The following is a 25504-nucleotide window of genomic DNA, read 5'->3' as shown; positions in this document are numbered from 1 at the left end:
CATCAAACATGAGCAATATATGTAAGAAATGTGGAGGGAGGGAGGGAGAGAGAGAGAGAGTATGCCCAATTAATTAGTCCAATTGGTGTTTTATCCCTAAATCCAAAATTACAATTGGATCAGTCAAAATCATACCTATACCCAAATTTGTTGAACCATTGGTAATACAAAGTCAACCAAGCTTTGGTTCTAAGCCAATGCAGTTACTACCTAACTATATAGTACCTAAGCTATTGCTAAGTTAAACGTATACCTAACATCTTTGTTAAAATGAAATATAAATCATTTCTTTCCTATGTGAAAAAAAGTGAGTACACTAAATAATCAAATAGAGCTGGTGGGATCTAATAAATACAGTTGGGAACATATGGTTGCAGCATTCAGTTTTAATATATTGTTATGGATACAAGTGTTAATAATTATAGGAATGCTTATAATGTTTTGTAAAATATAGTTTATATTAAAAGACTGGTAAAAAAAGGCAGGAAAGAAAACAGGCATTGGAACACATTACCATACTCCACCATGTAAAATAAGTGACACCTTCAAAAATATAGTATTTCCAAGGATGCCAAAGGAAGGAGTGCTGGAGAATATTGAAACACCACAGCCCTAAACTGAATAAGCATCTCAAAATTTGATAGGCAAAATTGCTGACAGAGCTTTTTATTATTTACAAGCATGGTGTGAAAGCATGCGCAAAATTCACTTGGAAATCCATGTTTGGAAAAGATAAGAATGCACAGGCATTAGGACATGTTGTTCTGCATAACTTTGCTATTCAAATAAGAAAAATAAAAGTTATGTTAATGAATAATTTAGGAAGATACATATGCACTGAACTATTATATTAAAATATTACAGAAATTGCTGACTGGTTAGTTTAATGTTAAGACTTTATGACAAGATGCGTTGAATGGTAAAAGGATAGCTGATGTAAAGTTAATGTTAATAATTAATAATAACAGAATGGAGAATGAAAAACAAATTATGAAAGTTTGAGTAAATGTATAACTGGGTATGTGTAATGTTAGATGGCATACAGGGACAAAATAATGTATTAAAAAAAAGTGAACACAGGCCAAACTTGGAGAACACTGTTCCAGAGACTGAGACTACCACCATGAAGTGGAGATCTTCCTGGTACCTCAGAATTTGGTAACTTGGTCCCGTACCAGTTCTTTCTTATCTGTCTATTATATGTATATGGTCAAAAACTATACATAATTGACAATGACTCTGTCTGAAAAATTGATTAATCCTAAAAAGGGTGGATTGTGCCTAAGTTTCCCACCTTACATATAAGTAAGGCCTCCTAGCATAAATAATGGTTACAGAATTGAACCCTTAGCATGTTGGTTTCTCAGAATGTTAAAAGGAAAAAGCTTGGCTTTATTCCCTCTTAGCCTGGACCTTTCTACCCTGTGCCTAGGCCTCTAGTTTTTCCCACCCAGCCTTACTTTTATATATATATTCACAATTATTGGATCAAAAATGTGATTAAACTTTCAGCTCTTGGGCCTTTTATCCCAGAATGACCTGTAGCACCCAGAGCTCAGGAAAATTGCAATATATGCCTAGAGAATGAATCCCCGCTCCCTAAGTCACTAACAGATCTCCTGGCTGGAGACTGTATCCTCAGGCATCTCTTAAGCCCTCTGCAATATGATTTGTAAGAGGTTGTTTAGGTCAATCCTCTTCTCCATCGTTCTTCATGATACTCCGGAAGGACATGAATGGTAAGCTTATGGCAAGCAGGCACCTATTTCATCCTTGTGGCTCAGTTTAGATTAAGGCCTGCTCTCTGCTGTCCCTTTATTGTTTCTCATGCTCCCACTACACTCACTGTTTGGGTCCCTTGGGTGTCAGGGAACCAAACCTGGAGGTGGTGATTGGGCTCCTGCCCCAGGTAGGGTCTGGAGGCAAAGAGGCTGGATAGGTCCAGTTAACCCATTGACTCTTCTTCTAGTTGCATATTCTGTTTGTATATTCCTGGGGTCTAGCTTGGTGCAAGTGCAACCCACTGCTTTGCTCATTACATGCAGTAAAGTCCATGCGAAAGGGCAGGTGCATATGTGTATGTGCAAAGACAGGATGCACTTTTTTTTTAAATTAGGTCTTTGCTATATCATTTTTACAGTCCTTGAAAGTATACCGCGGATTCAAGGTTTTTCACTATTACGAAATACTCTTCTTCCACAAGCAACATCTCCAATAAGGAGGCTGTCAACCACCACTTTCCATCTTTTGCAGTCTTGACTGTGTTGCGAAACTTCCATTCTCCTTTGGATACCAGTCCATCTGGTGATATTTCTGACATAGCTGGATCTCTTTCTTCCTCTTCCTGGTTTGCCTGCAATCTTGGCTGATATAGCCTGAGTACTGGAATTGAGTCACTCTGTGATCAGCAAGCAATATGTCTGCAGAAAGATGTTCTCTTACTAAGGGTCTCATGTAATTGTGATCTTTTTAAACGTATCCTTCTCATCCACCTCGTTGTTCAGAGTTTTGATTATCCAGCAAATTTTTTAATATTCTTCCATAACACCAAAAGTTCAATGCCCAGAGTCATCTCTCAGTGTCTTTTTTAAGTGCTCAGCTCTCATATCCGTACAAGAGTGTTGATCATATGTTGCATTTCAGCAATCTAGTGCAGCTGTGTAGTTTTCACTTTTGACAACACAGAAGTCCTTGAAAATTGTTGAATACATCTTTAGCAAGGGGTATTGCTCTGATTTTTTTTGTTCTATCCTCCATCTGATGTTATTAGACATCCTAAAAAGGGAAACTACTCACCACTTGACCATCAAGATAAAGGTGCTACCTACCTTGGCCACTGCTAAATTTACTTATTTTTATCCTTTTTGTCTTCCTGACATTAATTGTCATTCCATATTTCTTGCACTGTCAGCAAACCCCTCTACCTCCCAACTTTCAAGTACCAGAGTGCGCACCTCATAACATAGTGCTGTTTAGACATAGCCAGGCCAGGCTGCTTCATAGCTAGGCTTGGAAGAATTAGATCTTTGTTGATAAATATTGGTAAACATTGATTGCATAATATGCACACAGACCAATGAAAAAAATGTCCATCAGTAATAACAGAAATGTACAGATAGATAAAGTAAGAAAAATGCAGCTTGAGAATTTATGAGTCAAAATCAAGTGATTTAGACTTTCAGATTAGGCTTGTTACCAATGAAATAGCAAATAAATAGTAAAAATAAGTATGATTTGTTGATTTAAGGATATTTACTTTGTATATTTTGATGTGTTATTGACAATTTGTGTTTTAATGGTCTATAAAGCTTTAACTTTTGAATCTCAGTGTCTACTGTCATTAAATAACTGTCTGATCCCCCCCATAATTTCCCACAACTGTGAAAATGTAAATTGACAAAAATAGAAAAAAAATGCTTAAAATACTCATGATTTTGCACAAATATGAAAATTTAAATAGATAAAAATCTAAAAAAATTAAAAATAAATATCAGTATTATCCTTTTAATTTATTTTTTTAAAATGTATTCTGACAAGCCTACTCATAATACAATATTGCTTAGATGTAGCCAGGTGAGGTTGCTGTGTTGCTCACATTAGTGATTTCAGCCTGAATGTCTCATTATTTGATGTTTTTCTTAAAGTCCCAGCTCCTAGAGTTATATAATTAGGTGAGAAACTCACCTTTCATTAAAAGATAAAGTAAGCTTCAACTCGGATGTTATTTCTACATCGACATGCAGATGTGCAAGCTGGAAATCCACCAAAGTTATAGACAGCTGTCTAAACGACTTCAAAAGCAAGGAAAATAAATGTATAAATTTATAAATTTAAAACAAAATAGTGTGAGTTCAACAATTTAAAGTTTTCTAGAAGAGACGACAGAAACATCAGGCCCCTGCTATATGAATGAAGCAGGAGCATCCGCTGTTGCGTAGCTGGAGCAACATGTAAATGGTGCCAGCCGAAATAATCCCTCTGTCAAATGGTATCTAGGTTGGGGAAAGCTTACGGGACTTAAAAGCGCGCAAAGAGGAGCCAGCATAAGTAGGCATGGTGCAGAGTTATGTGGTGGTGCCGGAAAGATTCAGAGTCTAGCCCGGCAGGGCCCACGATGGCTCGTGGCCCGTTTGACCCAGGGCACAGCCCTAGCAGAAAGCGCCCAGGAGCCAGGGACTCTGGGCGGGAGGGAAGCAAGGTGCCATTGGTGACTTCATCAGGTGCATGTAGGCACCGGCCTGACCTTTCTATGGTGCAAGGCGCTGTCTCTGCCCCCTGGTGACCAAAGCAGGCGGCGCTTCGGATCAGCGACTCCTCCCCGACCCGACCTCCGAAGGCTACATCGGTAGACGCCAGCCTCGGCCTCCCTCTCAGTCAGCGTCTTGATTGGCCGACTGGCTGGTCGATCAGACCCTGAGCAGCCAACCGGAGGCGAGTATGGGCGGCACCCGCCCTCCCCTCTCTACATAAGGGCTGGGGGGCGCGGGTCGGAGGGGGGTCGGGGCAGGCGCCGTTGCGCGCGGTTATTTATTTATTTTTAAACGCGGCGAGGTTTTAAGGAACGTTTTATAAGGTGCCCGAGGCCCCGAGCAGGACCCGGCGCCTGCCCCGGATCGCACGGTAAGGGGTCGGCGGGGGGGGGATGGAGCGTTCACGGGTTCGGGCGGGCGGGGACGGTCCAGCCGTGGGCAGGTCGCGTGCGGGTTTGGGGGACCAGAGGCGCCAGGCTGGGCGCTCGGTTCTCTGCCCCACGACCCAGCCGGCCTGTGCTGTTACAGCCTGGGGCTGTCCTGGGTCGAGCTGGGATTGCGGGGGGGGGAGGAGGATTTGAAGCCCGCACCCCGCACTAAGAGTGTGTCTCGGGGTCTCTGAGCCCGAGTCCCCCCTCTCTCCGGAGCCGGGCGGACAAGCCCAGGCATGTCACTGTGGAGGGGGAGGTGCCGAGTGACTGGAGGGCTCGGGCAGCTGACGTGCGTGCGATGTGTCTGTGCGCTGCAGTCAGCGCTACAGCCCCGCTGTCTGCCAAGGGCTGACCTCTCTCCTGGAGGAATACTTCCGAGCTTGAGTTTGGGTTCCTGGCATACATAAAATGCCAGCCCAGATGCCTGTATAATGTGGGCGTTTCAGGGTGTATACTAAAGGGGAAGAAGGCTGCTTGCTGGCCATAACACACCAACTCCATAAATAATAAAATCTTCTGTCTAATGCATATTAGAAAATCAGACATCTAAGTCCAGAAGTATAACAGCAGAAATGTCTGACTAGGACAGTGGTTCTCCAACTTTTGTACTTGTGACCCCTTTCACATAGCAAGCCTCTAAGTGTGGACACCCCCCTTATAAATTAAAAACACTTAATATATTTAACACCATTATAAATGCTGGAAGCAGAACAGGGTTTGGGGTGCAGGCTGGCAGCTCATTACTCCCCTGTAATAACCTTGTGACCCCCCTGAGTGGTTCTGACCCCCAATTTGAGAACCCCAGGACTAGAACAATGGAGAGGGAGTCATTATAAATCTAAGTAGAGCTAGCTAATATTATGATGTAATTCTATCCTCCTGGGTAAAGTTGAAGAGCTTTCCCTTTGCGGCAAATGCAACTCCCCAGCATATCAGAGTCCCAAAATGCCTTTTAGTAGCTTCTTGCATTAAGTATTTGTGTCTCATTACAGATGATTGAAATGCTTGTAACAACTGAAGCTCAGGAATTGCTAGATCAGCTCAATGCTCTGTTGGAACAAGAGTTAAGATATCAACCAAAGGCTTCTGGACTGAGACTAATTGAAACTGCTCATGACAATGGCCTCCGAATGACTGCAAGGTTGCGAGACTTTGAAGTAAAAGATCTCCTCAGCTTAACTCAATTCTTTGGCTTCAGTACAGAAACATTTTCTTTAGCTGTGAATTTCTTAGACAGGTTTCTGTCAAAAATGAAGGTATGTTTTAGAAACATAAGCTTTTATACGCTAACTTTCTATGGCCTTGCCTTCACTTAATTAAGAAAAAAAGTTAGCTATGCTTCATAGCCTTTAATGTAACCTCCTAACTTATGTGAAAACTACATGTGCTTGTCTTCAATAAGATTTTAAAGGTGTTCTTAACTAGAGTTATTCCATGTGAAGATACAGCCTATGGGCTTGTCTACACTTAGGGTACGTCCCTACTACCCGCCCGGATCGGCGGGTAGCAATCGACTTCTCGGAGTTCAATATATTGTGTCTCATCTAGATGCGATATATCGAACTCCGAACGCGCTCCTGTCGACTCCGGAACTCCACCACTGCGAACGGCGGTGGCAGAGTTGACGGGGGAGCCGCGGACGTCGATCCCGTGCCGTGAGGACGGGTAAGTAGTTCGAACTAAGGTAGTTCGACTTCAGCTACGCTATTCGCATAGCTGAAGTTGCATACCTTAGTTCGACCCCCCCCCCAGTGTAGACCAGGCCTAAGAGTGCTATAATGGCACAGCTGTGCTGTTATAGCACTTCATTGTAAACATACCTATGCTTGCTAACAGGTGAGGGTCTCCCATCTGTGCAGGTAATACACATCCCCCCCCAGGAGTGGTAGCTAGGTTGATTTAAGAATTCTGTTGACCTAGTGCTGCCTAAACCAGGGTTAGGTCAGTTCAACTATGGGTTGTCAGAGTTTCACATCTCTGGTTAGTCTTAAACAGCAAACTTCTCTTGTACACATGCTTTCTCTTACTCCTTTCAATATAAGATGTATGTGTACATTCCTGTAAGCTACTTTTTATTTTACTACTCTAGATCTGTAAGGTTCTTGTCCAAAATGCCAAGTGCTCAACAGACTTCAGATGTTGGTCAGCACTGAGTACTTCAGTGGTTTTTGGGAAGGAGGATTTGGGGACTGAAGCGTACTCCTATAATTGCACAGAGTGACCAGAGGATCTCATTATGCCATTGTGTATGCTATCAGAAATAAAAGTTCTTAAAGATACTTTTATAATAATCAAAAGTAAGCAATTCAAAATCTTCCAACTCAGTCTTAAGGCAATTTAAGCATACCACAGTCAGACCATGCTTATTCCTAAATGGGGGGGAGGGGTGGAAAGATCACTGAATAAAAAAAAAAAATCCTTTAGAAAATTTTAAAGCCACCCCCATCAGATTAAAAAAGGACTAGACACACTCGCTTCTGAGCACATGCCAGTTTCTTTCAGTGTTTTGGAAGAAATGCCCACTAGTTATATTTTTTTTCCTTAATTCTCCAAGGAACTTCTTGTACCTCACTGTCTAACTCTCCAATAGAATATTGGATTAGTGACCCTGATCTAACCTGGTATAGAAATGTCTAGATTTCTAATACAATAAGGAAAGCTCAGTATAAGAGGGGAATCTCCCAAATGCCCCTACTTGTAGAAGGCAGAGTGAGAAGTAATTTTGGGTGTCTGACATCATGGTGTATAGATGTGGATGGTCAAGTTTCAGAATGTAAAATGATTGCTACCTGCAGAGCTTGGCTTAAAAAGAGAACCCAACATCTCTTTTAGCTGAACACATGTTTATTTTTCTGACTTACTATAAAATGCTTTCATTATAATAAGGAATTTGTCCTTTCTTTTAGGCGCAGCCTAAACACTTAGGCTGTGTTGGACTAAGCTGCTTCTACCTGGCTGTGAAAGCAACAGAAGAAGAAAGAAACATTCCCTTAGCCACTGACTTAATTCGAATAAGCCAGTACAGATTCACTGTATCTGACATGATGAGAATGGAGAAAATTGTGTTAGAGAAGCTATACTGGAGAGTCAAAGCTACAACTGCCTTTCAGTTTCTACAACTCTATCACTTGCTCATCCATGAGAATTTACCTTGTGAAAGGTAAAACAACTATTACACCGTGACTTTGAAGCTTCACTGCCCACTGGGAAAGGGCTGGTGGGGAAAATCACTCAAGTAATCTACTTTAATGTATACAATTTAAATCAAAAGTGAGAATGCAAACAGTTACAAACAGGTAAACAGTGGCTGATATGAATCCCTGTGGATTGATACTGTGCTCTAATGAACAGAGCTTTCTCCTACTTCAGGGACAATGTTGATTACAGCTAAAATAAAAATGACCCAGAGCATAGTTTTAGATCAGGGAAACAGCCTTGCTGAACAGGTGCAGTTAATGCATTGCTGATCAAGCAGCAGTAGTCTGGTAGATAGTCTTTCAAAATGTTGTCTCTGAAAAGACAGCTGGTTCATGAATATCCTTAGTTACTTCATGATCAAAACTTGCTTGGTCAACAAATATTGTAAGCACATCAAACCTGTAAAACCCCTTATCTGGGTCAGAACAACTGGGGAGATGAAGCCAAAACTGTTTTTACTTTACCATGTTGCCAGTCTTGCAAATGTATATAGAAAAATATCTATGCATAAAACAAAGCAATAGCACATTAAGCTGCAACACTTAATTTTATAGTACAGAAACTGAGTCCTAGAGCTAGACTACAATGAGAACTTACATTGGCATACCTAGATCTCTCAGGTGTGAAAAAACTATACCCTGAATGTAGCTATGCCAACCTAACACCTGGTGTAGACAGTACTAGGTCCCCAGGGGAAGTGGATTACTTATGCTGCCAGAAGAACCCATGCCACTGACATAGGTTACTGTATACGCTGAATTGTGGAAGCAGCACTGCTGTAGTGGTTTAAGTGTAGATATACCCAACACCTCTGAACTTAAAAGAAGCCTGTCATTCTTCTTTCACAAACACTTCTGGAACTGATGGAGCCCTTAAACCATATCAAAGAGAATGTCTGTCTAATTTTGTATTAAATGCTCAGCAAATTTCTAAGGCTCTTGCAGTCTTGATCTGATTTATATACCGAAAAAGAAAATTACATGCTCTGTACAACTAACTAAACTCTTAATGCCATTCTCTTACAGAAGAAAGCATCTTAATTTTGAGAGACTTGAAGCCCAGCTTAAGGCATGTCACTGCAGAATCATGTTCTCTAAAGTCAAGGTAAGTGGTTTCTAATACCATAAGCACACTGAGTTTACTGAAGCTTAACAGTCTCAGCTGTCAGTATTAACGTTTACTTTCTGTTTCCCTTAGCCTTCTGTTTTGGCATTATCTATATTGGCACTAGAGATCGAAGAAAAGAAACTGCTAGAGTTGAAAGAAGCGATAGAATGCCTTCAGATACATTCCAAGGTAGGTCATGGGGGAAATGACCTCAACAACAGTGAAGGGTAGAGTCTCTGAACAAGTTTAACTTTAGGTTGTTGAATTCTGCTTGTCTTGAAGGCTCCTCCAAAGAAAGGATTCTAGTTTGCTACAGTTAAAAATGAAATAATTCTTTACTTGATCTGACAAATTGGAGTTGACTTTTTTTCTCCCAAGGTGGAGAGATTTGAAAAACTTGCTTGTAACTTTTTATGCAGCATTCGTGTGACTGGCTCATAGAGGATGAAAAGGCACAACAGTCCTTCACAGTATCCATGATGTAAATCAGGATTCTGCATCCTTTGGCATGCAGCCAGTCAGGGAAATACATGGCTGGGCCGGTTTGTTTACCTGCAGTGTCTGCAGGTTCAGCCAATCGCAGCTCCCACTGGCCGCGGTTCGCTGTTCCAGGCCAATGGGGGCTGCGGGAAGTGGTGGCCAGCACATACCTCGGCCCATGCTGCTTCCTGCAATTGGCCGAACCTGCAGACACTGCAGGTAAACAAACAGGCCCGGCCTGTCAGCGGATTTCCCTCATGGGCTGCATACCAAAGGTTGCCAATCCCTGATGTAAATAAACTGCCAAGGAAAACCAACAAGTCAAGTTCTGGCTCAACTTGACACTTACTATCATCTACAACTTGTATGGTGTCATTCTGTGGAACTATTGTGAAACTTGTTCACAAGGGAACAACTACTCCTTTCTGTTGGAGCCCAGTAATCACAAAAATAATGTGAAGTATTTTGTCCAAGCTCTTGTGTGTTAAGAACTAAGGGCCTTCGGCAGTCCATTGGCACCCAAGCTTGTCCCCTTCATACCTTCGCCCAACTGGCATGTGGTACAAGGCTTTCTTAATGTAGCTTGCTTGTAGGTGGCGAGGGTAGATTAAAACTACCGGAAAATGAGTGCTTAATTCTAGCTTCAACCTTTCTTCATTCAGACAAATAGCAGAGACCTAACTTTCTGGAAGGAGCTGGTATTAAAGTGCCTTGCAGAATACTCATCAAACAAGTGTTCAAAACCAAATGTTCAGAAGCTGAAGTGGATTGTGTCAGGACGTACCGCACGGCAGCTGAAGCATAGCTACTACAGAATCTCACATCTCCCCACAATCCCAGAGACTGGCTCGTAACAGGTAACTTTCTTTAACTGCTTTCAACTTAGATTTGTGCACAAACAGGAATCCTTAAACAACAAACTTTCTTCATGCTTGCTAGACTGGAGGAGGTTTCTTCAGCCCCCTAGGCACAGCCTAGACATTCAACTTAGTTGTCAAACAAAGCAACTCTTCAATTTAATCAACACATTCCAAGTGGCCTGTCAATCCTTGGACACGTACTGCTGACCTTTTAGGTGCATCAACACTAATACCTGAGTCTGAAAATACAAACTGGCAACCCTCCTAATGTCTCCTGTAGCAGAGTACCAGTTCTTTCCCATACTGTGGTGTCCATCACTTGAATCTCACTGAAGTCTGGAGCACAGCTAGGTGAGCAGAGCAAGTGGTGGGATGTGACAAAGATGCCAGGTGGTTAACCCGCTTCACATTCTGATGCTTACAAGGAAAAAGAGGAAAGGAAGAAGTGTCTATACTTGAGCAGCAGGTCCAATGTATTAATCAGTGCACCAAAATTTATAGTGAAAGTAGTAATCCTCCAGATACCAAGTTAATGAAATTGGCTTGCCTGTAACAGCTTTCTGGTTGTCCTAGGACTTCAGGACCTGTTCCTAACATGCATACAGAACATGCAATAAAGATTCTGAGATAATTGTCATAGAAAAGTCTACAAAGCCGATCTCAGACAATGATTTTCCTACAAAAATAAATGTCCTGTCAACTGAAGTAGTATGTAATGCATTAAGACACTGCTTCCTCTCTCACTTCCAAAGCTCTACAGTAGAAATTCAGTTACAAACACCAGAGTTAAAAACTGACCAGCCGACCACACACTTCATTTGGACCTGAAAGTACGCAGTCAGGCAGCAGAGAGATGTGGGGTGGGGAAGCAAATACTATACAGTATGGAATTGTGTTAAATGTAAACGATTACAAATTAAAGTCAGTGTAAACTATTTTTGACACAGTAAGAAAACTGTTTCTGTGCTTTTCACTTAAGATGGTTAAAAGCATTTTTCTTCTACATAAAGTTTCAAAGCTGTATTAAGTTAATGTTCAGTTGTGAACTCTTGAAAGAACCATAACATTTTGTTCAGAGTTACAAACAACCTCCATTCCTGAGGTTGTAACTCTGAGGTTCTACTGTATCTACATAGTTTAAACATGGTTAAACTTAATCTGGCAAAACTAGCCTCTAACTCTTTGTCCTGTGCATTGACTAGACAAGCTGTTGTCCAACACTTTATTGGAACCCTGCTTGTATCTAACCAATGTATAATAAACCAGTCTTGCTGAAACAAACTCTGAAGGCCTGAAATAAATTTCAGGGGTGGGGAGTCTAAGCTGGAGATAATTACTGTTTTAGCCTAACTTATTACCCAACTAACTTTCACTGCTGAGTTGCTACTTTCATTTAATTTTTTTAAATGACTGCCATTAACTGTCTCTTCCCTGGAGTATCCTTTGCCCTTCCCCCATCCTCTTCCTACTTTCAGGGGCAGAAATTGTCTTGCTCTACAACATCTGTAGTAACAGCTGTTTAGTTGACTTAATGTCTTATACTGTCTGCACAGGAATCTTAAAATAGAAAGATGACTATCCTGATGGCTGATTTACAGAATTCAGCTGTGGAATTGAAAACTGAAGCCTAAAACCTGACGACTGTTCCAGCATCTGAAGTTCAACTCTTAGAAAATTAAAACATCCAGGTTTCTTTAGTAGACCTTTCCAGCAAATGCAGTTGTATTGGTGCTGACTACAGGAGTAATAAGTAGTAAACAGTTCCTGAAGGATGAAGACTAAAACCTGTCTGAATATTGAAATATGAAAATGTAACAGTGAAGCATCATATTATTTATAGTAGTGAATAGCCTCAGACAACTCAGTAGTTAACTGATAGAACAGCTAGTGTAGTTTAACCTTGGTTACTGCAACTGTGGCTGTTTAGCTGGATTACTTAACTTCATGCAATCTGATTCTATACCTCCTAAAACTTGTACTTGAAACATAGGAGGCATAATGTGCTTCAGGACTTGAGTCTACCAAATTGTCTCTGACAAATCTCCCTGATACTGCACTGGATAGATAATTGCATCCCAGAGACTGAGTCAAATGTTTTGTATTGTCATGTTTTCTTTTTGAGTAGCCATGTCCTCCTGCACAAGGCATTGGTCCTTTGATGCAGTGGAGTCCATCTCCAGTGCAGAGTTGACAACTCTGGCTAAGATGATAAAATACAAATCAGATGCTATGCTGAGAGAGCCTGCAGTTGTTGTTCTGCATCATTATTGAACTTAGCCATCCTTCTACCCTCATTTTGTGAAAAGTATAATTTTGGGAACTTTGAATGGTGGAGATTGAAAGCATGGTTTTCACAAGCAAACTGCACCCTATATCAGTTTGCAATGTCAGTAAAACTGCTACTTTGCTATTGCTGTTAAAAGTCAGTTGCAGAGCCTGACAACCTTTCCCCCTAGATTCACTTCTAGACAATGAGGCAAATTCTGATTATTATGCAGGTGCAGTTTACATGCCCTCAATAGAAATTGTACCAGTACCACCATAATGTAAGATGACATCAGCTTTTGTTGCCCCAATAGGAAACTGTATCTATTCCTCTAATAGCTTGAGTTCTGAATCAGCTCTGCTACTTAGAACAAATACAGCTTCATTCCTGGTTTATCACTAAAAGATCTAAACCTGTGTGTCAATGCTAGCTCTTCAGCAATAGAGGAAGGTCAAACATATGAGAGTGTGCTCTAAAGATGTTCATAAATGGGATGCCTAAGCACAAGTAAAGCTGCAGTGTTGTATGTCATGAAACAAATGGCTGAAGCTGGGATGTAGGCAGTGAGCTCTGAATGCTCCATACTGCATTGCATGAGAACCTCTTATTGGTCCATCATTAACTCCTGCATGCACTCTAAACTTATCTGGGCAATGGGAGAAAAGAACTGTGAATAGTTAAATAAAATGTGGGGCTGGTACACCAACATCTACTTTCCAAAGTCTAACACTGATTTTTGGGGAAACGCCTCACCTTCCTTCTAATGTAGTAAAAGCATAGTCAAACTTCCTACAGAACACTTTAAACTGCTAAGTAGTGAACAGCTTGAGGAGGAAACATTTTTTAATATGAACTTATAGATGAATGTTGTTGCTAGCCTTGACCATGCAGATAACAGTGGTAACTACGTACAGCATACCTAACTGGTGAAAGGGGCAAGAGAGGTAAAGGATAGAACATGCTATGCAAGTTGAATGCAACTGCTGAAGATGCACTGAGCTAGTTTTAGCAGAAGTAATATTGTTTGTTTCATTAAAGAATGTACCTTTCAATAAAACTTATTGAAATGCAGGTGTCTGAGTAACTGTCCTTTTGACCCTCTTCCCAATACCTATTACAAAACTCTTTCTTTACTACTATTCTGTGAACAGTAATTAGCATTCCCACATAAATGCTCTTATGAAAGTAAACAAACTGTAGGTGCTAAGAGCTATTGTAGAGATATCAGTCATTTATTTTAAAACAGCTGTCAACTTATTGTGTAAAGAGAGATTATTTTTTTTACCTGTGACACCTAAGACCAAATCTTGATGTTTGTTTAATGTACAGATGATAAGGTTGGTTTTCACTTCCCCTCTCTAATTTGACTTTAAATGTCAAAGCAGGAGACATGTCTGAAATAGACTAGCCTGACTTTTTTTCTAAATGATTGCTCCATCTGAAATGAAGGGTATGGTAAAGTCCACAGTGGTTGCAAGACCACACTATTTACTAGTAGGCTACATCTTCCTACTTCAAAAAAAAACAAAACTTAGATACCTTCTATTGGGATACTCAGATTTTGAACATGAGGCTTGAAAACTATCCTCCCCAAGAACTGGGAGTTTGGTATTGGCACCTGTTTCCATAGCTAATAAAATTAGTGTAGGAGAAGGGCTTCAGAACAGCTGTGAGGAAAGCCCTAAACAGAGCATTATAGTGGCCTTCTTACATAAGCAGTGCTTGAGAAAGGTCTCTAAGTGTCCATTACATACCTTTGCTAATGCTTTTACAATTGATTTTGAAGGGTTGATTAAGCAGTTACTTCTCCCTCAGCTGCGAGGGTAATTTCTTGACTGGAGCTGTACATGAAAACCTAAATGAAGCTGTTGGATGACTATGCTCCTATCCAGCAAGCTCACATTATCTCTTGGGTTTATGTCTGAGGCAGCTGGAGAGGACAAAGGGATTTGAACTCAAGTGAAATCATATCCTACATGTGCCATTCCATCTCTTCCTCATGAACCCTAGATGGTGTCTTGTACTGGGCTGACTATAGTAGAAACTACTTTTAGGCAATAACTGGAAGTGGATGGTAACAGGGCTTCCTTCCACTACTTTAAAAAAAAAAAGTCTTATCCCCTAACTTCAAGGTACATAATCACAGCTAACTGGCTTTTTCCTCCTGTGTTTGGTACAATTCTAACCAGTTGCAGCTTAGATGTAGGTTTGATGAAAGTTTTGCTAGCTCCTATTTATATTGCAGTAACATGCTCATCTTAGCCTGTCTTTGCAGAACTCTCCCAAAGCATTACAGGGCTCCAGAGCCTAGACTCCATAGGAATGTTTGCTGTAAGGGTACAAGTTGTCAAACTCAGGCTATGGAGAATACAGAATTCCATTTTTAATGATGGTCTAGAAATCCTACTTAGTACTACTGCTATAAATAGGCAGTTTGCACAAACTCTTTACATATCAACTAAACTTTCAGTTAACTTATTTGTACCATTGTGGCATTCACTGTCACTTGCTGGCACAAAATGTTCACCTCACAGACCAGGTACTTTTTGCCTTTCAGTTTCCTTTTTCCATCCTCTTTCTTTGCCCTGGATTTGTCCATACAGCCATACTCAATTCTCATGCTATTTGTCAGAAATAAGAACTAGTTAGCTGGACATTTTTAGAATCTCAGCCTTTGGATTAACGCACTAGTGAAATTAGTGGTAATGTGAGATATCTAGCCTCTTCCCTGTAATAACAGCTCAGAGGTCTGAACCTCTTCTATAAAATGAAAAAGTTAGATTCTACAGAAATTAAATGCTATCCCAGCCCAGTGGAGCAGGTAACAGCTGACCTCTGTGCTGGGAGGTTTGATATGGTTTCAGGGAGTGTTACAAGAAAGTAACTTTACTATATTTGCTTCTAGGTGTAATGGAAGGGATTGAGAGTATTTTACAAATGGATTAGGTTCTTGCACCCTACACTCACTCCTTCCTCTGTACTCCCATAGCTATTGATCAGCTGACACTCTTAATTAAGCCTGAGATTTTAATGGATTGGTGGCTGCTGGCAGATCATTGTCAATGAAAAGACCTCTATTCTGGAATTCACAGCTGGAACTGGTCTATCTGTAAACATGCATAACAGCACAAAGCATGATGCAGGCTTCTTACTCTTTTAAATAGGGAGATGATTTGGCTTTTGTAATAATATATGTTGGACATATACTCAGTCTTTGCTGGCTACATTAAGAATTAAATTAGGAAAGTCTTAAAATATGTAACTTTCATATAAAGCACATAATATGAAGTAGTCAAGCTCCAGCCAAAACCTGTAATTAAAATTTATATTCTTAAATTCAAACTGTACACTAAATAGGAACAATAAAAATGCATAACTGCACATTTATTTTCATGCACAATGGTATATGTAAGTCAACATTTTGTTCAGTGTGTTAGTCAGGAAGAGGTACAATATGGTAGCTCTCACATGGGAAGTTTTTTAAATTCTAAAAGAAAAGTTTTAAGTTCTAAGTACACAGCATCCTACAGGCAAAGTATTCCACCCTATCAGAAACCAAAACCTCTTCTCGTCCCACAAAGAATATGAAGTTACTATACTGTAAGTAGACCTACGAGTACTGGAAACCAGGCTTCAACCTAAACCTTTTGACTTCCTGCTACCATGCTGTTTGTCCTTCAGCAACATTTGGCACAACACTAAAATGTCAAAACTTATTTTCTGTATCTAAGAGTAATATTCCTGTTTCTGCCACTGGGGTTTTAAAATTGAATTTACTAACACACATCAGAGGGCTGCTAACCAAGTGAGAGCTACAAAAGTACATTTTTAAAATTTAGAAAAATATAGGTCTTTCAAAGTTAAGGATAATGGTAAGTGGCTTGCCTGTAGGATTAATTCTCCACAGGAGGATGAGTGCTGACATTTATGTAGCATTCTATAACTGTGCCTCTTTCACTTTACTGTGGAATATTTACACAAATCCATACTGCTTAAAAACAGTCATGACACCTTTAAAGTACATTTATCATGTGTGCATATTTTTCATTAATATCAAAGTTAGCACACATTTAAAAATGAGCTTCTAGCTTTGCTGTTTGCCTTGATCCTACTGAAAGGAATCCTCTGTAAACTATCCACAGAGACAGTATTTGATGACATTCATTCTGTAGACAGGTGAAGTCTTTAGCAATGACATATTCCACTCCTTCAGTTTAACACAGAATTTCTCTCTGGTTCTTTGGAACACAGCTGAAAAGTTTATTTTTCAAGTTTGGAAAAGTCGGGACCCCCTTTGCTGTAGTTCCCAGAAATTTCTGCCCCACTGAAGTCAAAGCCAGGATTCTGTACAGAGATAAAAGATTCATATAAAGGTTAATATTCAATATATCACTATATAAATCAAAGTTTGTTAATGCTCTCCTAAACTAATAAAAGCACACAACCTTCTGCTTGTTATGTTCCTGGGAATTGGCACAGTTGAAATTCTCCAGGGAGAGTGAAAATATTTTGCACACACGCATCAGCAGTTACACACAAAGGGAGATTGGGATTATGGTTGGTGGCTTGCCCAGCTACAAAAGTGAGTTTGCAGGCTCTTGCCATGCCAAGTTTAGGAGGCAGCTAGATTTCCACATCAAGAAAATCTTTTAAATGTTATTAGGGAGCGGGGTTAAATATTACAGCTGTTGACTTTTACAATGTCCCTTTAAATTGCTATCTAAAAGGGGAAGTTCCTGCAGTACTGGACAGCTAGTTTTTATAAAAATGCTGCTGTTTTTTGTTAAATAAAAAATTGTGCTGATTCAGCACTTGTTAATTGTTAAACTCTAGTAATTCAGCAGCGCTGTGGGAATAATGCAAGTACACATAGTCAGTGAAGTGCTATTAGTAGTCACAGCACTGGGAAACAAGTTTAGCATGAAATCTACTCAAAATAGAGGGAGGAATTATTTGCCCAGTGAGTTTATTCTCCTTTGTCTTCAAAACAAAGTTTTGACTGCGTGTTCTGTATAAATATACTCAAGGAGACTTGATTTTGAAAAATAAACTTTAAATACAGCTATGTAATCATTAAGAGAGAGACTGCCATATACAGGTCCTCTTTTAAGGCTCAATTCTCCTGCTGTTGGGTACCTGCAACTTTCACTGAAGTCAAATGCCAAGATTCTAAATGAACTATGCATTACTTTCCAAAACAAATGCCTTTTTTAAATTCTAAAAGAAGAGTTTTAGGTTCTCTCAAATTACAGAATGGCATCCTACAGGCAAAGTTTGGTATTCTAATGAAGATTCAACCCATTAAGTGACAAACCAACCAGAATGGGTTAAAATAAAATAGTAAAAATGGGTTAACTTTGTATCTCTGATGAATGTAAAAGAATTTTTCTCAGTTTCATGGCCATAACCTGTGCATAATATGTATAAATAAGACACAAACAGTAATTAGTGTCCTCTGACTTGCCTCTCTTTGGAATCTCTCCAGTGTAAGTTTCCTCTGCATCTGGTCCTGTACCCAAGGATCAGCAGCATACTCATTTTCTAACAGAGAGGTCCAACAATTTCCAGCATCTCTATTTGTCTTCATTAGAACAATACGTATCAATTTTCTGTCTTCTTCATAAGAAAAATAGAAATAACCATTGGACTTCTTAAGTGCTATACTCTCTTTCAGCCAAATTCAACATTAATATTTTAGTGAATTTTCTGATGAAACTTCATTCTTAAAGGCTATGCAAAAAGATATTTCATTCACTGAAAATGAAGACAAACTCAGACATCTAGACCAATGTGCAACAAGAAAGCTTGAAAACTAAGGAAAAGAAGATCCCTTTATTCATATGTTTAAGAGACTGTACATATATATTTCCTCCCTCCAAACTAAGTGGAACCTTTTTAGAGGGACAGACTGATGAGGAAAGATTAAATTAATACAGTAACTCCTCACTTAACATCCTCCAGGTTAACATTTCATTGTTATGTCACTGTTCTATTAGAGAACACGCTCGTTTAAAGTTGCGCAATGTTCCCTTATAACATTTGGCCACCCGCTTTGTCTACCACTTGCAGGATTCTCTGGCAGAGCAGCTGGTCCTCATGGGAGCTCGGAACCATGGTGGGTCAGCAACCTCCCTCCCCCCCCAATCAGCTCCCTTCCACCTCACTGGTGCCTCCCACCTGTGCATCAGTGCCTCCCCTTTTTCCCCTCCCTGCACCTCCTACCCCCTGCAATTAGCTGTCTTGCAGGAGGCTGTGGGGAAATGGGGAGGAGCGAGGACACAGCGTGCTCATGGGAGGGGGTGGAGCGGGAGCAGGCAGAGGCGGGTGGGGCCTTGGGGGAAGGTGTGGAGTGAGTGCGGGCCTGGGGCAGAGCCAGGGTTGAGCACCCCCGGGCAAAGTCGGTACCTGTGCTTGTCCCTGAGTAGCAAAGGGGGAAGCTGCCGCTGCTGCTACTCAAGGCGCTTCCTAGCCTAACGTGGCACCTTCAGCCTCCTTGCCCACCTCATTGTCTGCAGCGGGCTGTGCCTGTGCGGGTAAGGCAGGGGCCCCTCCCAACTACTGTATGTTTGTAAACACACTACGTGCACACTACCCCCCAGCGATTCATCATCGCTTTATAGCCCAACCACCACCCTCCTCCCTGCTTGGGAATAGGGTGCCAAGCGCTTGCGGAGGCTCCGCCCGAGGCCACCAGCCACCTGCAAACGCTGCCTTGCGCCTGAATACACAACATTCCATTCGCTCCCCTCCCCGCCCCTTTGCGGGAAGGGGGTAAGAACACAGGGTGAGAGCTGGCCCAAAGCAAGCTAATAGTGTTCCAGTCCCTGCTTCACTCTAGCAGGGGGGAGAAGCTGCCTAGGGATGCACAGAGCCTGGCCCTACTCCCATGAAAGTCTGAAATCCATGGGAGATTTGCCATTCATTTCAATGCCAACTGCATCTCTCTGCCCCTGCATGCACACAGCAGGGAGGGGCACAGCCCTGCAGCAGATGTTATTTTCCTCCTCTTACAACAGTCACAGCTACATTGGCTGCAGTGCTGCCCTGGTGCTGAGTGCATGGTTACTATAGGAGGGCCAGTTTTTCCAGAGCACCCTGGAAGAAGGCCTTTGTTCCTCCAGCAGGGCTCCTGTGAAAGAAAGAACATGCAATGAAACTAACTCCATAACTAGTCCTAGCCTAAACCCACAGGGCTTCCAGTAGGGGAGCAGATTACCATGGAGAATGACATGGGTTTTCCAAATTCTCTCTCTTTCAATAGTTGATTGATGCTGCATGATCCCAACCCCTCCAGGCTGAAGGGAACAAAGAGTAGCACATGCATGCACCATCCAGAGGAGTATCACCCAGCATCATGAGTCAAAAACGTCCAGCAAGTGATAGTGGAGTACCTAGCAATACCACTAGCAGTAAGCAAACCAGGAAAACCATTAGTCTGGGTACTAAATTAGACATTTTAAGGCATTTTGATGCAAGCGAGCATGCGGTAGACATTGGCATCGTTCTAGGTCTTACTCCGACCACTGTGAGAACAATACGGAGTAATGCCGACAAGATCAGGGCTAGTGCTCGGTGTGTAACACCACTTAATGCTACTACAAGAAGTTGATCAAGAAGTAGTTTGCTGGAAAATGATGGAGTGTCTCCTCTCAGTGTGGACAGAGGACCAAAACTAAGTTTGCTAGTAATACAAGCTAAGGCAAAAAGTTTGTATGACAATCTGAAGAGAGACCAAGGTGAAGGATCACAGACAGAGATGTGCATGGCAAATCGAGGATAGTTTGGTTCAAGAGACACTTCCACCTGCATAACATCACAATGTCTGGTGAGGCAGCTAGCGCCGATACTGCAGCAGCTAAAAAATTCCTGGACTATCTCAAGAAAATAATTGAGGAAGGCGGCCATTCCCCTAAGCAAGTCTTCAATGGCGATGAAACGGGCCTCTACTGGAAGAGAATGCCTAAGCTGACTTACATTTCCCGAGAGAAGACAGCGCCTGGATTTAAAGCAGCTAAAGACCACATAACCTTGCTTTTAGGTGGTAATGCTGTCAGAGATGTGAACATGAAATCGCTGAAGGTATATCAATCCGAAACACCACGAGCTCGCAAAGGAACACCTTCTAGTCATTTGGAAATCCAATAAGAAGGCATGGATAACTGGAGCTATTTTTTCAGAATGGCTGATTTTCTATGCTGTTCCTGCATGGAAGGAATATTGTGCCAAGGAAAATCTTGATTTCAAGATTTTATTGCTTATTGATAATGCACCAACTCATCCAATCAATCTGGACAACCTGTGCGAAAACGTCAAATTTGTCTTTCTGCCACCTAACACCACATCACGCATCCAAACTCATGGACCAAGTAGCCATCGCTGCATTTAAGGCATATTACTTAGGCCGTACTTTTGACCAGCTCATCAGAGGCACTGATGAGGAAGGCAAACCTACAATTCAGGAATTTTGGCGTGACTACAACATCCTCAAGTGCTTCAATAACATTGGTGAGTCCTGGGCCTAAGTTATTCAGGCATGCACGAATGGTGTGTGGGGGAAGTTGCGGCCTGAATGTTTCAATGACTTAAAAGGATTTAAAGATGATTTCCCCGCTATCCTCGGCTTGGCCAAAAAAGCAGGTTTTGATGAGGTGGAAGAAGCCAACGTTACACAACTTCTGCTCACACAGAGAAGAGCTAAACAATGAAGATCTAACGCAACTAGAGGCGATGAGAGCAACAGAAGAAGAGGGCCAAGAAATTTGACTGCCAAACACCCTTCTTAAGCTTTCCAAATGATTGAAGCTGGCTCTCAAATCCTTAGTGATGATCCTGACAAGGAACGCAGCTCCAAAGTGATTAGTAATGACTTGCTATAAAGAAAATTACCAAAAAAAAAAAAAAAGCAAAACAACAATCTCTAAATGTGTTTTTACGAGTTGGGAAAGTTCAGCAAGAACAGCAGCCAGATGATCCACCCTCTTACTCGACCACCTCAACCAAGCTTCACAATCATTATTGCTAAGTATAGTATTAAATTGCTTGTTAAAAATAGTTTAAAATTTATACTGTATGTGTATAGATGTCTTTTGCCTGGCAAAAAACATTTCCCTGGAACCTAACGCCGCCCTATTAATTCTTATGGGGAAATTGGATTTGCTTAAAGTCGCATTTTTCAGGAACATAACTAGAATATTAAGTGAGGAGTTACTGTATGTGCATCTTGGCTAAGGGAAAACAATGAAGCTGAGGTCATGGTAACAACTTTCAAAATGGTCAACGCTAATGAAGGCAAGGAATTACTTTTATATCTCAGTATGCTGTCCAAAGTAATGGGATGAAATTAAGAAAAGGAAAATTTAGGCTGAATGTCAAGGGGAAAAAAAACTGGACAACAGTCTCTCAGTGAGGCTTGATTGCTCATGACTTTTACAACTAGATGAATGGAACCAGCACTCCGAAGTATACTAATGGGAACAATCCTGCATTGACAGGGAATGTACTAGACGACTTAACACAGTATTTTCCTTTCATCTCTAATTTCTGTAATTCTCTCTAAAAAAACTAAAGACATCATTAGGCTGTTTTTGTATTGTGATCCAAGAACTGTATGTTTGAAAAAAGCAGATCATGACACAATTATAGTACACTCTGGATCTTAAAAAGAAATGAAATTAATGTGGAGAGAGATTTGAACACACACAGACATTTAACTGTCTTTCAAAATTTCATTTAAAAGAAGCAGATAGTTACCTAACGTCCATGTCCCTTCATCAGCTATTGTACAGTCAAAGAGTTTACCCTGAAAAAGACATTTACAAGGTTATGTAATAGAAGTTTCTCAAAATCTGATTGATATTGAATCTCAAAACATTATTCCCAGTTTATACAGAAGTTTGAAAACTTCCTATGGTTTAAAAAGTAACTATGGGCAACCTGGCACTGAAAAGCTCCAATGATTATTATACCTAAGAAAGTAAGTAAAAATAATTATTAAAAATAATTGCTTAATACAATAAAAATACCTGTCACTGTTTCAGTATCTCCATTCAATGAAAGGGACTGTCTTTCTCAGTGGGGGGATAGGGGGATTCCCATTTTAATGTGACTTCCCATCAAGGTTCCAGTATGTCTGTAAAGTGCCATGCACACCTATGGCACAATATAAATAAATTATAATGATGCAAAGAATTGCTAATTACCAGCACCAATGGGAAAGCAAATGGGCTTTCCAATGAGAAAGGAAAGAAAACCAGAAAGTTTTGAAGTACTAAGATAAATCCTACAGTGTATGTGTCTTGCTTTTAACTATTGAAACAAAAACTTGTAGACATATACCATAGAATTTGCACTGCAACAACTTTGAAAACTTTCTCATTTCTAATATTTTTTAATTAGAAAGCTGATTCTTTCATTCCTATGGATACTCTACAATGCATCATCATTAAATGTGTTTTACTGTTTGCTAATGAAATATGTTCAAGACAAAATCTGTAATACACTGTTTGTAATTAGACACAGTAACTTAAAAATATTAAAGGGACAGTGCCAAGACAAAATTTTTTAAAAGTCATTACCTATGTTACCAATACATTACTTTTATTATTTATTTGTACAGCACCTTGTACTGAAGGGGAAATGTAAGGTCTCCATCTTCAAATGCTTAAATCAAATGAAGTGAATTATGCTAATTTGAGGAGTGGACCCCTGTGCTTCTATTTCTACTCCAAAAGAATGAGGAGTACTTGTAGCACCTTAGGCTATGGCTACACTTGCACTTCAAAGCGCTGCCGCGGCAGCGCTTTGAAGCACTAAGTGTAGTCAAAGTGCCAGCGCTGGGAGAGAGCTCTACCAGCGCTGTCTGTACTCCACCTCCCTGTGGGGAATAACGTACAGCGCTGGGAGCCGCGCTCCCAGCGCTGGGGCTTTGACCACTCTGGCGCTTTGCAGCGCCGCAATTTGCAACACTGGAGAGGGTGTGTTTTCACATCCTGCTGCAGCGCTGCAAATTTGCAAGTGTAGCCATGGCCTTAGAGACTCAGTTCCACTTAGGTTCTCACATACTAGTAGAATACTACAGTTTTCATTTCAAGCACTGCAAGGAAGTATTATAATTCCTCAAAACTGTTTTAACTGTTTTTTGTTTTTTTCAAAAATAGAAAAACCAAACAAGAAACATGCTAGCAAGTTTTGTTAAAAAAAAACAAAAAACAAACCTGTTGCACTAGCAGGTTTTGTAAAGAAGAAAAGAAAAATTAAGACCCTGGGCATAAAGTTACTTACTATCTCTCTTAAATGGAAAATAATCAACCTCACAGACTGAGAAAAGAGGCAATATTCTGAATTGTTTACAAGGTTGCTGTGGCCGTGTCAGTCCCAGAACATAGAGAAACAAGAAGGGTGAGATAATATCTTTTAAGGGAGCAACTTCTGCTAGTGAAAAAACAAACTTGCGAGCTTACACAGGCCTAGACCAGAAGAGCTGTGTACGGGGCTCCCCTGGCCCTGGCCTGCAGCTCTAAAGCCCCTTTCAGAATGCGGCCCTGCAAGCAGGGGCCTAAGGACTCAGCAGGAGCGGGGCAACCAGGGAGAAAAGCGGTGATTTCCCCTTCAAAGAGCCACTTCCCTCTGGCTGGCTTTGAAGAGGAAAGGGCTGCTTCTCTCCAGCTGCAGGCTGCCCCTGCTCCTCCTGAGTCCTCCAGCTGGTGCTTGCATTCCAAAAGCAGCTTTAGAGCTGCAGGCTAGGGCCCTGCAGCCCCTACAGCCTCTGCATTCTGGGTGGCCCTGCCTGCCAGGCAGCTCCCAGAATCACGGCCACAGGGGGGGGGGGGGCAATGCTGCACTGCACAGAGCAACCTGCACACCCCCTGCACCAAACAGGAGCTGCCCCAGGTAAGTGCTCTGCACCTCCTGCCTGTCCCAGCCCTGACCCTCCTCCTGCACCCCCACCCTAACTCCCTGTCAGACCCTGAGCGCCCTCCCACACCCTAACTCCCTCCCAGACCCTGCACCCCCAGTCCTAAGCCCCAGCGGTAAGCCAGCCGCACCTCCCCACCACAATACAGTATACAACGCCTGTTGTCTGCCCCCAAAAAATTTCCTTGGAACCTCCCACCCTCATTTACATTAAATCTTATGGGAAAATTGGATTAATTTAAGATTGTTTCACTTAAAGTTGCATTTTTCAGGAACATAACTACAACGTTAAGTGAGGAGTTACTGTATTGAACTTTACAGCAAACACAGGTTTTAAATCTGCAGGAGCTACACCCCAACCACCAGAGACTCTATAGCCAAAGGAGACACCACTCAGAGGGCCACGTCAACGACACATGGGCCCTCAACCCCCCCAGTCTAATACCAGGGCGCTAGAAGCAGCGTCTCCCCCAAGGCTCCCCAGCAGAGCGAGCCAGGGCAGGAAGAGGTGACACGTTCCCTAGTGCAGTAAGGACCAAGTGTCAGTGAGCCAGCGCCAGAGCAAACGCGCCCCGCCGGTCGTGACTGTCTGCAACAGCTGCTGGGGCCTCCCCCTCAGCTCTGCGGCCTAGGCCGGGCCCTGCCCCGCTGGCAGCCCACTCGGCCAGCCTCCCGCTTCCCAGCGCTACCTTGAGCAGCTCCTGCCCGCGCACGGCCAGCGCCAGGTGCCGGCTCTGCAGGCTGCACTGGATGTCCTTCGCCCGGGTGCCCGGCGGGACCTGCGCCTCGATGAACACCTCCTCCAGAGTCTGGTACCAGCAGCCCCAGGGCGTCGCGCAGGGCACCGCCCCGCTCCGCTCCTCAAAGGGGCCCGACATTCCACTCACGGGCCCCACACCGCTCAGCTCACGGCACGCTTCTTCCTTCCGCTCCGAAAACAGCGCGGCGCGCACGCGCCCCGCAGCCCCTCTTTTCCGCTCAGGCGCTGGCGTCGCTTGT

The 25504-nt window shown here is 41.9% G+C and overlaps 2 protein-coding genes across 3 annotated transcripts; one reads left to right on the top strand and one right to left on the bottom strand.

Annotated features, from left to right (window-relative positions):
* The first annotated feature begins 4471 nt into the window (after window positions 1-4471).
* CCNG1 (cyclin G1) lies at window positions 4472-13663 on the top strand. Of its 2 annotated transcripts, XM_045027185.1 has the most exons (8): window positions 4472-4620; window positions 5674-5937; window positions 7588-7841; window positions 8905-8983; window positions 9077-9175; window positions 10129-10325; window positions 11512-11519; window positions 11892-13663. In XM_045027185.1, the coding sequence occupies exons 2-6, from the start codon at window positions 5674-5676 to the stop codon at window positions 10318-10320; spliced, it is 888 nt and encodes a 295-aa protein (XP_044883120.1). In that variant the 5' UTR covers window positions 4472-4620; the 3' UTR covers window positions 10321-10325; window positions 11512-11519; window positions 11892-13663. The 2 variants fall into 2 exon arrangements, with proteins under 2 accessions (XP_044883120.1, XP_044883119.1); XM_045027184.1 differs by lacking the exon at window positions 11512-11519 and having other exon boundaries at window positions 10129-10323; window positions 11880-13663.
* A 1290-nt stretch (window positions 13664-14953) lies between these two features.
* Window positions 14954-25457, bottom strand: NUDCD2 (NudC domain containing 2). Its single transcript, XM_045027186.1, has 4 exons — window positions 25195-25457; window positions 22343-22391; window positions 18057-18208; window positions 14954-16936 (listed from the first exon to the last, which is right to left on the bottom strand). Exons 1-4 carry the CDS (start codon window positions 25381-25383, stop codon window positions 16853-16855), a joined length of 474 nt encoding a protein of 157 aa, XP_044883121.1. The 5' UTR covers window positions 25384-25457; the 3' UTR covers window positions 14954-16852.
* Between the last annotated feature and the right edge of the window lie 47 nt (window positions 25458-25504).

The sequence above is a fragment of the Mauremys mutica genome, chromosome 8 (genome assembly GCF_020497125.1).
Source record: "Mauremys mutica isolate MM-2020 ecotype Southern chromosome 8, ASM2049712v1, whole genome shotgun sequence".
In the NCBI taxonomy this organism is placed as follows: domain Eukaryota; kingdom Metazoa; phylum Chordata; order Testudines; family Geoemydidae; genus Mauremys; species Mauremys mutica.
This window is presented reverse-complemented; position numbering and strand designations above follow the sequence as displayed.

What these genes read in the sequence shown, in the direction of transcription:
- NUDCD2 (XM_045027186.1), bottom strand. Translation starts at nt 25,383, where the DNA reads ATGTCGGGCCCCTTTGAGGAGCGGAGCGGGGCGGTGCCCTGCGCGACG. An exon ending in GCGGGCAGGAGCTGCTCAAG is followed by an intron (nt 22,392 to 25,194) that starts GTAGCGCTGGGA and finishes TGTCTTTTTCAG; the next exon opens with GGTAAACTCTTTGACTGTAC. An exon ending in TGAAGGGACATGGACGTTAG is followed by an intron (nt 18,209 to 22,342) that starts GTAACTATCTGC and finishes TTTCTTATGAAG; the next exon opens with AAGACAGAAAATTGATACGT.
- CCNG1 (XM_045027184.1), top strand. Translation starts at nt 5,674, where the DNA reads ATGATTGAAATGCTTGTAACAACTGAAGCTCAGGAATTGCTAGATCAG. An exon ending in GAGAATTTACCTTGTGAAAG is followed by an intron (nt 7,842 to 8,904) that starts GTAAAACAACTA and finishes ATTCTCTTACAG; the next exon opens with AAGAAAGCATCTTAATTTTG. An exon ending in GCCTTCAGATACATTCCAAG is followed by an intron (nt 9,176 to 10,128) that starts GTAGGTCATGGG and finishes TTCTTCATTCAG; the next exon opens with ACAAATAGCAGAGACCTAAC.